This window comes from Plectropomus leopardus, chromosome 1, assembly GCF_008729295.1.
Source record: "Plectropomus leopardus isolate mb chromosome 1, YSFRI_Pleo_2.0, whole genome shotgun sequence".
In the NCBI taxonomy this organism is placed as follows: Eukaryota; Metazoa; Chordata; class Actinopteri; order Perciformes; family Serranidae; genus Plectropomus; species Plectropomus leopardus.
The window spans coordinates 39,600,160-39,614,700 of record NC_056463.1 but is presented as its reverse complement, the minus strand read 5'-3'; the positions used below and the strand labels follow the sequence as shown (position 1 = coordinate 39,614,700).

General features: G+C 37.8%; 1 protein-coding gene across 1 annotated transcript in view; it reads right to left on the bottom strand.

Annotated features, from left to right (window-relative positions):
• Nucleotides 1–14,541, bottom strand: part of serinc4 (serine incorporator 4) — a 36,207-nt gene that overhangs the window by 13,101 nt on the left and 8,565 nt on the right. Inside the window, exons 2-6 of the mRNA XM_042485112.1 lie at nucleotides 13,209–13,376; nucleotides 10,639–10,817; nucleotides 7,309–7,388; nucleotides 6,872–6,965; nucleotides 1,119–1,330 (exon numbers count right to left, since the gene is read on the bottom strand). Of these exons, the coding sequence (XP_042341046.1) occupies nucleotides 1,119–1,330; nucleotides 6,872–6,965; nucleotides 7,309–7,388; nucleotides 10,639–10,817; nucleotides 13,209–13,376 (733 nt within the window). The remainder of the gene's footprint in view (nucleotides 1–1,118; nucleotides 1,331–6,871; nucleotides 6,966–7,308; nucleotides 7,389–10,638; nucleotides 10,818–13,208; nucleotides 13,377–14,541) is intronic.

The window sequence follows — 14,541 nt, the reverse complement described above, 5'->3', positions numbered from 1 at the left end:
CTGCCTCTGCTTACACCAAGTGCTAGGGCTAACTCTTGATGTTGATGTGCCTATCAGCTTAGAACAGAGCATCAGTTTGAGTCATGTTGGCAGGACTGACAGCTGTGGATGGCATGTCGGCAATGCTGCTTTGCCCTCCTCTTCAATGCCTCTCACACTTTTTACCCATCTTTTCACATTGCTTTAGTCAATGGCATCATCCTTGTACACATTTTCCAGTCTTTTGTGGATGTTACAGGGCTTTCTCCCTCTGCAACAAGGAATTCTGTGACAGCTCTTTGCTTCTGACAAACCTCAAGACCAGTGGTCATGTTGAACTCTGTTGCGGGACTGAAATGTAGAAGTAGCCTATTATTTTGTGCTGTGGGCTTGTAGCAAAGTTAGTTCAGAGCTCTGTGATACAACATTAGTTGCGATGCAAACATTAGTTATGCAGACGTAAGCATAACAATAGCTTGCAGTCACAGATGTCACCAGCTGCTCTGAAATGCTTGTGATCCTATTGGAATCCTGTAGAACCTGAGTCAGCCAGTGGAATATCGATTCTGACTACCGTACATGCAACAACATTTTGATGCTGGTAACAGATTCTATATAATGTTTAAAGCTTGTTTCCTTGTCTGTATCAGTCTAGACGGCTGCCAAACAACGCTACTTCCACTGCCAAAATGTGTGTGCATGTTTTTGATGTTTTGTACATTGGCTACAAAGGGATCTATATAATACACACATATGTATATAATTTTTTTATGTAAGTAACTTTTTTTTGTCGAAAAATGCTGTGCAGTAAAAAACACAATATTTCCCTCTAGGATGAAATGGAGCAAAAGTATAGAGTAAAATAAATATCCTCAAGTACCTCAAAACTATAAAGTAATTGCATGAATGTAAATAGTTAGTTCCCCTTCTGTAAGCAGCTGTTTCAATGATAAAAGACAGACATGTGCAGACAAAGCTGGCTTGCAGTCTCAAAGGGACGAACAGATGATATTAGCTTACATGTAATTATCATCCTCAGCAGTAGTGGTTTGAACTGGGAGGTGTTAGCATAGCTGCACATGGACAAAGTGTGACCACTGACAATCGATGACAGACACGAGTGTGTTTCAACAACTCACTCTGCTTCACGCACGGCGTGACGGCAATGAAGGACATGAGGCCGCACAGTCCCAGGTTGATCCACAACAGGACCTTGTTGAAGTGGCAGGCGATGGGATGTGTGTAGTACTTGTACATGAAGGTGAAGGCCATGGTGGCAATAGTGTAGAAGAAGAGTGTGGCGCACATCACCGCCAGATACCAGCGCTTGTTCTCTGCTGCTCCGGTCAACCTGAGAGGACAGAAAGAGGGTTCATACTACGCATCCATCTGGATGTGTCACTCAGAAACACACACTAGATGGTCATGTTGTTGGGACTATTTGATATTAGAAAAACCTGTTTGGAGGTTTGACTAAATGTTGCCATATACCTATCTAGGTCACAGGTGATTTATTTATGGTGCGAATCCAGGATTTTATGAAATACTTTCTGAGTATTTTTCCTGTTTTATCAAGAATTACTCAGATGTGAATGAAAAAAATCACACGTTTGCATCGACAGGGCTCCATTCCAAAATGAAAATGCATGCAGCCTGCTTGCATTTTAAAGGAATAATCTCAAACATTTTCAGAAAATAAATGCATGTTGTCCACAAGTTAGTTAAAACTATTAAGCCTATGGCCCATTCATCAAAGTATGGCATTATTTCTATACAAAGTTTTATGAAGTAGGTATCGGGGCAACATTTGCCAAAAATATATCTAAGTCAATTTTATTGTCAGTTCTGCCATATGTACAAGACATAGACAGGATTGAAATGCTGTTTCTCTCAGACCCCAGGTGTTAACATGCAAGTACAGAAACAAAATTACATAAAAATTATCAAAAGTAGATAAGTACAATAGAAAAATAACAAAATTACAGTTAAAACAAAAAATCTAGAGCAATACCTCCAACTTTTATAGGAACGTCAGTGATTGCTTCTATTATGCAATGAATGATTATTGTGCAAATGGGATGAATAGTGTGAATATAATAAATAGGGCAGCTGTAATAAATAGTGCAATACAGCTTATGGATGTGTGAGTAATGTAAAAAAAAAAAAAAAAGAAGTGTTTCCTGGGACATGCACACCATTAAACCTAAACCAATGTGCAAGTAAATGTTTCATCCACAAGATGAGTAATTAGTAGATGAAGTAAAGGCTGTGAAAAGTGACAGCGCTGTATGAAGTTACTGCTAATGCAAAGCGACATTTCCAGCTGCTGTAGCTTCACATGAAAAGCTAAATCATATCTGTGAAATCATTTTCATAATTTTCTGGGAGAGGATCAGTTTGAAATTTTGCAGGGAGCAGACAGCAGCAGCCACACACTTCACTGTGCACTGCTGTCTGCAGAAACATGCAACGTGCAGCTTCAATTCAGATCATGGTTGCTCACAGAATGATGGAAAATCACAATCATTGCCTGACTTCCATATTTAACAACGTAAGTGTATTTTGCTGCCCGTACTTGGAACTTTGTGACATGTAGTGTTAAACCACATTTGCTGTTACCAGCAGTAAATGCAACTGTCGCCAAATCAAATAAGACTGAAATCTGAAAAAATGACCACTCTAAATCTACGATGTGTTGAATTTTTTAAGCAGTTATAAATATATATTTTTCCAACCCATTCCAATGTTTGTAGAAAGGAGACCAAATTCTAATGGAATTTAGAATTTTTAAATATCCAGCAGGCATTTAACAGCTATAAAAAAACAACTTTTAAATATTTTCTTCAACAAATTCCAGGTGCTCCTGCACTGTGGCTCTAAGGGTCCAGTAAATTTTCTGACTAATAATCAACACATGAAGTAACAAAGTGCACAGAACACAGCTCTGACTTTGAGCAGGTTGTCTTCTGACCTGCAAACCCAGAAGGGAGAGACAGTCTGTAGCAGAGTAAAGGGGCTAAGAGGATTGTTAGCTATGTGTGTTTGCTTTGGAAAAGGTCCCAAATGAATAAATCCTCTTAATTGTTGTAGCTACAACTCTGCCATGTCAGAGCAGAGGTCAGAGGTCAGTGAGAGACACTGACGGCACTACAGCAACAGCTGCACACAGTAAACACCATCCAGGACAAGCTGGCTGTGTGGGGACGAGTCTGGCTGGATAACTGAGGACAGGGATGACGCAGGGAGGAGGAGATGGCAACAAGTTAACAAAAACAAAAGGCAAAAGTGGCAAACAAGTAAATAAAGAAGCAAACACTGGGCAGTGATGGCTCGCTGGCATCAGACAGTGGTGGAAGAAGTACTCAGATCTGTTACTTAAAGGGCAGGTGTTTAGGATTTAGTGGCATCTAGCTGTGAGTTCACAGAATTGTAACTTCTGTTGTGTGTCAAGTGTGTAGGAGATAGTATTAGGCTCGATAATAGGGCTGGGCAATTAATTGGATTTTACGATTACGATTTTGGCTTCCCTCGATTTTCAAAACAAGATAATCGAGATAAAATGATTATGTGCAGCATGATGACTCTAACAATGTTTCTCCCATTTTGTCATATATTTTGTAAATCAAGCACGACCTTTCCTCATGCTTTAAAGTCCAAACAGAAGTTTCAGCACGGGTTGGAAACAGAGAGCCACAGTACGCTGTCTCTCTGGTTGTTTTGAAACTTCGGCGTTTCATTTTGTATCCAGACAGCATGTACAGCGAGAGCGAGAGCACGAGCAACAACAAGAACGAGCAGGGAAAGCAAACGTGTATGTGATCGTGACAGTGAGGCTGCAGTGAGGGGAGCAGAGAGTATGACATGAAATGCGGCTGTGTGATGTGTCAACAGCTGAGGCTGTTTGCCAGAGAATAAATGCAATAACTCTGAAAGACCGGAGACATGTTCCCATGTCTAGCTTGCCAGCTGCTGATTAAAGTGACAGAAGTTAGCCCCAAAGTTAGCAAGCAAAGTTAGCTTCTTACTGGAAACTGACCAGGCTGCCTTAAGGTGGACTGTTAAGGTGGACCAGCTTTTCTCATTGTATTGGAGTAGGGTATAGATGCAGTAGAGGAGGCTGCACTTTCAGGACCACAGTTTCAGGACCCTAGTGTTTCACCACAGCACCACCCATCAAATTGGACAACCATTTTGGAGATATAGGGAGTAGACCAAGTACAAAAGACAACAAATAAGTGTAGGTACTGAAAGTGAATGAAGTTTTATGTGTTTGATGTTATAAACAAGTCCGTTGTCTTGAACTGGACATGAAAACTAACGTCGGCTTAACAAAGTGTGCAATAAGTTTGTGTAACGTTAGCTACGTATAATAAGTTTATGACATTTTGCTGCAGCTGCATTAGCCTGTTTGTTTAGCTAACATTTTTTGGTATCACCATATGGCCATTTCGGCCAAGACTGTCTTATTAAGCCTGTAGCCACACTGTATCAATTTCACAATCAACAGGTGGGATTAATTATACAGGTGGTTGTGGTCACTTATAATTAACCCTACCTGTGTATACTGACAGTAAATTGCCAGGATATACACTGAATAAGTCATTTCCACAAGACGTCCTTGTGCCAAGTATTAAAAAGTCAAATTTGACTATTGTCCTCATCTTTTTTTAAGGTCTAATTGTGATTTGAGCGTAATAATTTGTTTAACGTTTGTGTTGTGTAACCATAGCGTGATTTAGTAAGTCCAACTAGGTGTCTTATTTTAAATGTTGACCTATTTACTACTATAATTAATTTTAGCCAACGTCATAGAATAATAAAAGCATGTCAATATGATCAGTGTCTGTTAACTATGTTAAATCGGAGGTAGCCTGTCAGTGTAAATGCTTGTTTAATACTTTGTTTTAAGCTTTTTACACATTTGATATAATCTTGAACTGTCTGTCACCAACTGCCTGTTTACCCCTCAATACATGTTACCAGACAGTGTCCAGGTATTTTGATATGGTTGTGTTATTCTGGATGAGACATTTGGCATTTTTTCACAGGTATTATATACAGTACTGTAGCTTATTTTGCAAACCTACACTCCATATAATCATGTTTGGTTTGGTCATGTTTAGCCTATATGAAGTGATTTCAGAGACACATTACAGTGGTGCTACTTGTATATAGACCAATGAAGAGTGGCTTGCTGTTCTCTATTGGTTTAATTGTGAATTTATTAAAATGTTAATAAATTAAAATTAATCATTTTCTTTTGGTAGGCCATCATACATGGCCTGGCTGGGCTACAGAGTCTGTCCTTGAAGAAGGCTGAACAGGTGTATCTCTCTGTTCCAGTTTATGATCAGAGGTAAGGACAGAGCATGCCATTTTTAAATAAATATATGAAATTAATAAAATATTTTTGTTAACCTAGCAATGATTATGTTGTCTATTTTACTAATCCAGTGAAGTGGAAGAATCTCTCTCTCTCTCTCTCTCTCTCTCTCGCTTTCAGAGTCATTGAGGCCTGTTGGACTGGAGATGGAATCACTACACTTACTGAATAACTTCTGTTTTTATTGGTTATTTTAATGTTTGTTCCTTGGCATTGATTGTTTTTATCATTGTTTGCTTGTTGTTTTTTTGTGTGCAATATGTATGGCCTGCCCTCAGAGTCATCCTTGTGTCTTGCGTTTTTCTTTTCTTTCTTTAAAATATGTGGTTGAGATCTAGACTATTTGATTTATATCAAACCAAATCATAAAAGAAATCTCAGTTTGTCTCTCATGGCACTTTTTACATGGAGGTCTCAACTGTACATTCATTTTTTTACCCTGAGTATAATTAGCTAACTCTGTTAATTATACAAATTGCGAGTCTTGGCAACCAAGGTGAATTGCAAGACAAAGTAGTATTTGGATGGAATAAGTCTTATAAACTATAAGTACTTAGAAGTAAGTAGTATTTAGGTGGAATCAACCTTTAAAACTATAAACAACAAGTCAAAGTATTTTTGTGGAATCAACCTTTAATCTGTAAAAAATGAGTCAAAGTATTAGTTGGGTGGAATCAAACTTTAAACTATGAAAAATTAGTCATCGTATTATTTGGGTGGCATAAACCCTCAAAACTATAACAAAAAGTATTGGATGCAATATTGTATCGATTGCACTTTTGCAATCATTCAAGTCCGTGGGTGGCGCTGTGGCAAAAAACTGTGGTCCTGAAAGTGCAGCCTCCTCCACTGCAGGAACATAGTATTATTGTAGTGACACTCCCAGCTGCTTCTAAACAGATAATGGAGAAATGTCTGTCTGCTGAGTCTCTCCTGAGTTAGTGAAACAATCATTGATCCCAATTCAAAATGTATGTTGCTGTTATTGTTACAGTAATTGTTATGTATTGTTAAAGTATATTAGTTGGGTTAGGTTTTATTATTATGTGAATGTGATCAAACTACAGTAATGTGCAAGATGTGTAGCTTTCAAAGCTTTCATTGTTTTTCAGTTCACTTGTATTTAAAGTTAAAGGACACCCAGTGTTAAAAATAAACACCAGACTTAATGTTCAGTAATTGCATGATGTTCTGGAAGCCAGTGAGTAATCATGTTAATAATCGTGATTTCAATATCAGTCAAAATAATCATGATTATTATTACTGCCATAATCAAGCAGCCCTACTCGATACTCTAAAAATGTAATAAATGACTCATTACTCTTTTCATAAGCAACATTATTACGTTACTTATTACTCACTGCCAACAGTAATTCATTACTCTAGTCATTGTATTACTTTTCCGTTACACCAAATAAATTACAAATTGTGTCCTTTCTCTTAAAAGTTCACAACATAAAATTACATATACAGTGATGTAATGTTCATTTGTATGAGCCTCCCACTCACCAGTTCTTGTTCCAGGTGTGTGCAAAAGCTGTGATGAGGATGAGTTGGATGAGGATGAAGGCAAACCCTCCCACCACACCAACATAATGCCAAGCTGCCGGAAAAAGGGAGAGAAGAAGAAAAAACATAAAGAGAAATTTATGATCGGTAAGTGAGAGAGGGAGAGATGAACAGAGAGAGACAGAAAGCAATCTGTGAATCATAAATCAGCACTGATATCAGGCTTGTATCACCATCACAGTTATTGTTCCCAAACGAAGTGAAATGAAGCTGCAGAGATTTATGAGCCAATAATTCACAGCAGAGGAGAGCTCAACACCAGGTCTCTGCTGCCCTCTAGCAGGACTCACAACCAGCTGCACCATCATCACCAGCATTACCATCATCACCAACACAGTGATCCTCAGAGTGGAAACAGGTTTGGTTCAGTGTCTCACCGTGCAGGAAGGACTCTGTAGGGATGAAGAAGGCAGCGGTGCACATCCCAAGCAGAGTGATCAACTTCAGGAACCAGAAGCTGCAGGGCCACACATGGAGGAGAGAACATATTCAGCCAGGAGACATTCTGTTTTTATAATGTATATGAACTGTATTTTTTTCTCATTTTTCTTTATTATCTTGTTTTATACTCTGCTTGTTCTTTCCATTCACCACGACTCTATGGGTAACCAAGGATTCAAATTAAAATTACTCAACCCATTCAGAACCCAATTATGTTCCAAACACAAAATAAATATTGTAATGGATCAGTGTACTTTCTGATCTTTGAATTTTCCTTTCAGAAACAAAAATGAAAAATAACATAAAAAAATATTTGTTTTTCATTTCAAAAATCCAAAAGCAGTTTTCAGGCTCAGAAATGGAATATGAAGAGTAGAGATGCCACTTTGAAGCCTGTAGAAACATCACTTTTTTGTGCAGACACCTTTCACAAATTTAAACCTTTGAACCCTGAGCAAATTGGTGTGAACATGTAATGTTTTGGGAATTGCAAGAAACTAGTAGATTTAAAATTCATTTTTAAAAAGCCCCAGAAAAATGTCCAGGGGGGGGGAAACTAAGGAAAAACTTATAATTATCATAGTTACATATTTAAAATGATGTTAGAGAATTATGATGACTTCTAAGCACTTTTCCCAGGAATTTTTTCTTTCCCTGATCTGGGGTTCTGTCCATCCCAGTGGATGAAGAATCTTAACACAGAAATTGCCTTTTAGTAAAAATGGCAGATATGGTTGACTCATATCAATGAATAAAGTGATGCTTTAAAAGCTTGGAACGAATCCATTACGAGCTGATGTCAGCCACTATTCAGAATTGTGTGAAGTTTTTTATTACTTTAACACACATTTACGTAATATTTGAAACTTTGGCCACATGTTTAATATGAAGATTATGTTTATTATTTGAAGATACAAAATAGTAACATTGTTTTAAATGCTAATATATAAATATACAGTATATATATATATATATATATTATATATATATATATGTATATTTTATATATATATATATATACACATAAGCATTTAAGAAATACTTAAAATTTTTGTCTCAACCGACAGAATAAACATTTACCACATTAAAGGGTAACAGCTCACATCACTCAACACAAAATAACTAAATCTCTATTAAACAAACATATCTTATGGATATTTTACAGAAGCAATATCTGGCAACAATGAACTTAATGTTGCATATAATTTCATTATTTTTTCGTTTTTATATTTTGAAATAGTATAAACTAACAAATACACACTGTAAAAGCATATTTCTTATGTACAGGTATAACTCTTCGGTGATATATGGGAATGCATTTCTATGAGCAAAGAATGACAGTTTGAGTTTTAAATAAGATCCCAGCCGGCCTGTGTGATCCGTCTGGTCTAAGCATATACTAGCTGTCAGCAGGGCATTGGGTCACACACTGACCCCCCACAGACCACTTAGAGCTGCAACCTTTGCCAAAGACCCTGACAGCTTTCACCGTGGCACCGCTAAGACTCTTGTGAGTAGATCTGTAGAGAGGAGCAGCAACCCAGTGTGTCAAATCCTAATCTGAGCCACGTCACCGCTCTAATCGACTGCAATGGAAAGTGTGACAACACAGAGCTTAAAATAGAGCAGTGGGCCAGCTCAGGTGAGCTCAGGAGAAAAACTCAACCCCCACACACTAAGGTAAAGTATTTAAAGGTGTGTGTATTTTAAGACAGGTGTGGGATCAGGTCCATTTTACGTGTTACGATTCAGGGAAATGACATCAGGATCTTTAGAACTTCAATGAAAATTCTGAGAAAATTCCCAAAGCTTCATTTGGGAAGATTAAGTCAACATGTGAAAAAGGTTTATCAAGGATTTTTTTTTATTTTTACTGGTAGATTTAGGCATTTTAAGTTTCCAGAGAAGCTGAAAAGAGCTGATTTCTGCAGCCCTTCATGCCTCTCTCTGATTACCTATTTGTCAGCAGGATCAATAAAAAATATAAACATTTGGCAAAACATTTGGGAGACCCTGGTAATATTTTTATGGTGTCTGGTTGTAACTTAAGTCATTTAATTTGTTGCTTTGTATTTTGAGATGTGACTGTTAAACTGTGTTGATGTGCATATCCAAAAGTCCAGGATCTCCAAAAATGAACAGTGTTGTTGACTGTATGACAGTGCAACACAAAATAATTTATCTGTGTTTGTCAGAATGATGTAGGCCAGTGGTTCTCAACTGGTGGGGCGCGGTCCAAAAGTGGGTTGCGGGTCCATTTTGAATGGACAGCAAGTGACTCCCGAACATGTCAAAAAAAAAATGTATTTAGAAATTCTGGCCCATATTTGTTATCTTTGTCGACATCCTGACTGTATAGGAGTTTGGAAGGGCAATTCCAGTGAGCACAGCTTCACCACAGTCAGGCTGCAATCACATTTTGTTCCATCCGGGCACAACATCTAACCATCATTTCTCCTTAAAACCCTGTATGTAAGCTATGTAAAGTGGTGTCTTCTTAGGTCTTTTATAATTGTGTTTATTGATGTTTTTTTCACTTTTGTTGAGCTGTAGCCTACAAACAAAGTTAAAACCTTTATGCACCAGTTATTAGTGACATGGAAGATTTCTGACTGTGTTTTAGTTATTAAAAACACAATTATCCTCATAATTGCATAATATTTAAATTTCTCATACAGCGCCTGTTAGCAGGAGAACTCAATCTGCTCAATGCAACGCACTGAAGCGCTGTAAAAAATAGACAAGAAGCATATTTTTTTAGAAGTTTCCGGGGTTCTGCCGCATGTCTTGAATGAGTGCAGCGTTGGGCAGCTGCCTGAATGCCTGGAGGAGATGTGCAGTCTACTGAGTGCCCTTTTCTTGTTTTTCTTTTTTCAAAAATGGCATAAAATTCTGCTTTCAGGGTCTAACATATGGAGATGTTGATGTTTATCTGTTTTACATCATATTAAACTGAATATCTTTGGGCTTGGGACTGCAAAAACTAGACATTTAAAGACATCACCATGGACTTTGAGGAACTTTTTCATCTTTTTCTGAAATTTTACAGATCAAATGATTAATTGGTTATCTAGAAAAAACTGAACATCAAAATAATTATTTGCTGCCCTAAATATCAGTGATCACACTATCGAGCAGCTTTGTGCATTGGTTAATATTTATAGGCTACTGTATATTTATTGTATGTGTATACTGATTTTGATATCATTTGTATGCAATTTTCACTGTTTGTTTATTAACTAAAACACCAATAAACAGGTACTGACCCGTTGTGTATGAGTGCTCTGAAGTCCTGACTGGACTTGACGTCTATGAGGAAGATGGCCATCATCAGATAGAAACAGGAAGTACCAAAGCAGACTCTGTAGACCGCTGAGTAGCCCACCAGCATCTCACAGTGGCCTCCGCCGTGTGCCTGGTCACACACCACGTTGAAGAAAGGCACCTAAAGCACACACACATTTTTCACCAACTGCTGCATCTGTGTGTGTGTGTGTGTGTGTGTGTGTGTGTGTGTGTGGATTTCAGAACATTTCATTTCATTTATTTGGATCCCATCAGCTACAGCCAAAACTAAAATGTTGTGGTCGTATTTCATGACCATAAAAATGATTTAAATGCCTCAATGAGAATATTATAGTACGAGTAAATGGTGTTGAACTTGACAAAACTACAGTTCTTCAAACCCCAACTTAGAGGACAAAAAGATGTTTCGTTGTTTCTCTTCCTTTAAATGAAATCAACATATCAACCATTTCAGACAGCAGTTAAATTGTTTTATTTATTGAATTTATTTACTGAATTCACTGGTCATCTACTAATCAAAGGATCAGAGGTTCAGTCCCCAGCTTCTCCACTTCACATGTTGAAGTATCCCTGGCCAAGATACTGAGCCCCAAATTGCTGCTTATGGTTGTTCCATTAGTGTGTCTGAAAACTGAAAACTGGTCGTAAGACTAGAAAGGTGCTATACAATTGCAGGTCCATTTAAAGTATTTCAACTAAAACAAGGCAAACGTTTTGAGGGGAAATAATGGATAAGTTGATATGTGGATCCATTTTTAAAATGTGTGATGCACATAAACATATTTTTATGTCATGAAACAGCACGTGAAAATATATTTTTGCACTTCATGTTGCCAGTAAACTTAACAAGTCTCAACTCTAAACTTTTTGGCATTTTTGCCTTTATTGGATGGTTAATAGGAATACATTTTCAAACATGCTCAGTTACAAGTAAAAGTCAGGTTCATTTGAGTTTAATTATCACATATAGAAATTACAAGGTTTGGTACTTAAAGTATCAAAAGTAAAAGTGCTCATTATGTAATATGGCTCATGTCAGAATAATAACATTGCACTGATGTGTAAGCAGCACTCTATTGTTTAAGTGTGGACATTGCTGTTGTATCATAACCGCAGGTCGCCAGGATGTCACATTATTGACCTAATAGGTTTTACAGCTTTCATCTAAAAATAAAATGCAGTTATGTGTTTGTCCACAACTGCACTCATGTAATGTGACACATGTATTCCTGCTGCATCTTCCACATTCTTTGACCTCTAAAGATCAGATTACAGCAGCTCTAAAAGTTGTATATTTATTTGAACAAAACGCCCCGGGCACAGCCAGTGTGATCATCAGGTGCTGGTAGGTAGCAGGAGCATATAAAGTGAAAAATAAAGTTGACCACTGCACACTGAAGAACTTAACTGTGACTTCATGCAGAGCGAGCGATGCGCTTCGCCTGCAGCTGACTCAGGTTCGTTCAGTGAAATTACGTGAGTATTCACAGGTCTGATAAATACACGAGTCATATGACCAGTTATCAGTATCACCTCCCTTCCCTTCATTATTTTAGACTGTGTCAACAACATTTTCTACCAAAAGGTTCAATAGTATTCAATTTATCAGAAATGGAAATATGGATTAGGCCAATGCTAGACATTATAAATGAAAAAATCATAGATATGCTACTTCTCTCAAATTTGTTGGCATAGAAAGAGTGCAGCACAGTCCAAGAGGTAGCCATTTGATTAACTCACTCACCCTTCCCACCCCGCAAGACAGAGGGACAGCTGTAGGACTGGTATTTTATTCTTTTCATGAAATTTAGCCTGCTTTAGAGCAGTTGGTTTCCATGTTGTGATAATATAGTGTAAGGTGTTATTCTAATTTATTATTCCTATAGCTTCTTGATATTTTTGACTGTTGTTTTGTAGAAAATGTTATTCTGATTATAAATCATGAAATCTTTGCTAATTTTTGATGTTTTTGACAGTTTATAAATATTGGCATGTTTTTTATATTTGCTCACTTTAGAAAATGTTATCGACACAAGCAAAAAAAAGATGGAGGGAAGAGAGGTGATACTGATAATTGGTCATGTGACCTGTGTATTTATCACACCTGTGAATGCTCATGTAATTTCACTGAGAGGAAGAAGCCGCAGGCAAAACGTGTCACACGCTCTGAAATAAAGTCACAGTAAAGCTCTTCAGCATGCAGTGATCAACCAGTGATTTTTAATTGTGTGTTTATTTTTTTTTAATTTATTTTGTTCATGTATGGAAATTACTGCATTTGCATTTTTCTCTCTACTATCATAGGTGTCTCAGCTGTCTCTGCTGTCCTCTCTGCTCTGGTGTATGTCAAACTGCAGCCAATCACAAACCAACCTGCATGTATGAGGCGTATGAGTAGCTGAAATTTAGTACGCTATGACCACTTTCTGCTCCGTGTTCACTCCAAATGTGTTCTTACAGTGAGCTATTTATGTACATTTCTGTTGATGTCTTTGACCTGTGTCATGGAGGATACAATCCCAGTACATACATTTTCCCTGACGAGCTCGGAGACAGTGCGGGACAGCATGAGGCAGGAGACGGCGCAGCTCATGATGTGGAAGAGGGTGTACATGACCCGTGTGCTGGTGGAGGATTTGACCGGAGGACAGAAGGCACAGCAGAGCGAGCAGGGAGCCGGTCCACAGCAACAGCAGATCTGAGAAGGAGATGACGGAGGCAGCTCAGTATCGGAAAACACGCACTCTAACAACAGGAACTAAAGAGGAAAGGGAGAGGGAGAAGGCCTGGAGTTTCAAACACATTATTATACTCTACACCTGTTTAAGGAAAATTGTATATCTATAATACTCCCATTTAGAAATGCTAACAATGTTGATAAGTTTATGGACCCCAGGACCAAGAGTTGTTGCCCAGGCTAAAGGGGATGCAAGTGACCAATGTACCAAAAATGACCTGGATTCAAGGTAAGATATGAACATGGATCTGCAGAGAAAAATGTGCTTTTTTATCCACTTATCAGTAGGTAAGTTCTATAAACCCCTTTAAACTGAGCAATCTGAAATTACGAATATAAAATACAGTTAATGGAAACACTTCAATTAAAAAAACAAACAAACTCCTATTTCAAGCAATTCGAAAATGCCATATTTGGCAAAACTGCAAAGGAAACACTTTTTTTCTTTTCTGGGTCACATGATGCTATGGCAACTATCACCTCCCAGATATCTCTCATACATGGCCGCTCCTACATATAAGGGGCTCGCCTTTCCATTATGGCTCCATAACATGCCTACGTGGCCCTCAACTGGAAATGACAGTTAGTGCAGTGGCTGCAATAGAAATAAAGCTGCTAATGTTTCAATCATCCATCACCATGCTTCCTGGAATCTTGTCACCAGAGGAGAAGTGGCTAACTAATGTTAGCCCTACAGCAGACTAGTCCGGCTTATTTGACATGTTTATCACTTAAACAGGAGATTCTAAAACTGTTTGTCAGACAATCTGGTTTTCCTCAGAGTCAGCACAGACTGCCCAGCAGGCTGACAAGCTGCTCTATGGGAACACTGGATGGTATCACTGGTGTGGTTATGTTTCGTTTTTTTCTTCTACTTTCTTTCTACTCATTGTGCAGATAATTATAACATTATATTTCTGTAGATTAAAACAATAACAAACAAACATACTTATTTTAACCCAAACTATGATCTTTTTCTATACCAAACCACATTGTTTGGGTATCTAAACTTAAAATAACAGACATTTAGTGGGCTGATAACAACCTTCTGAACCCACTAGTAGGTGTATCAGGCCCCTTTTAACCCATATATATGAGGCTGGTAACTACTGAAAACATTCACTAA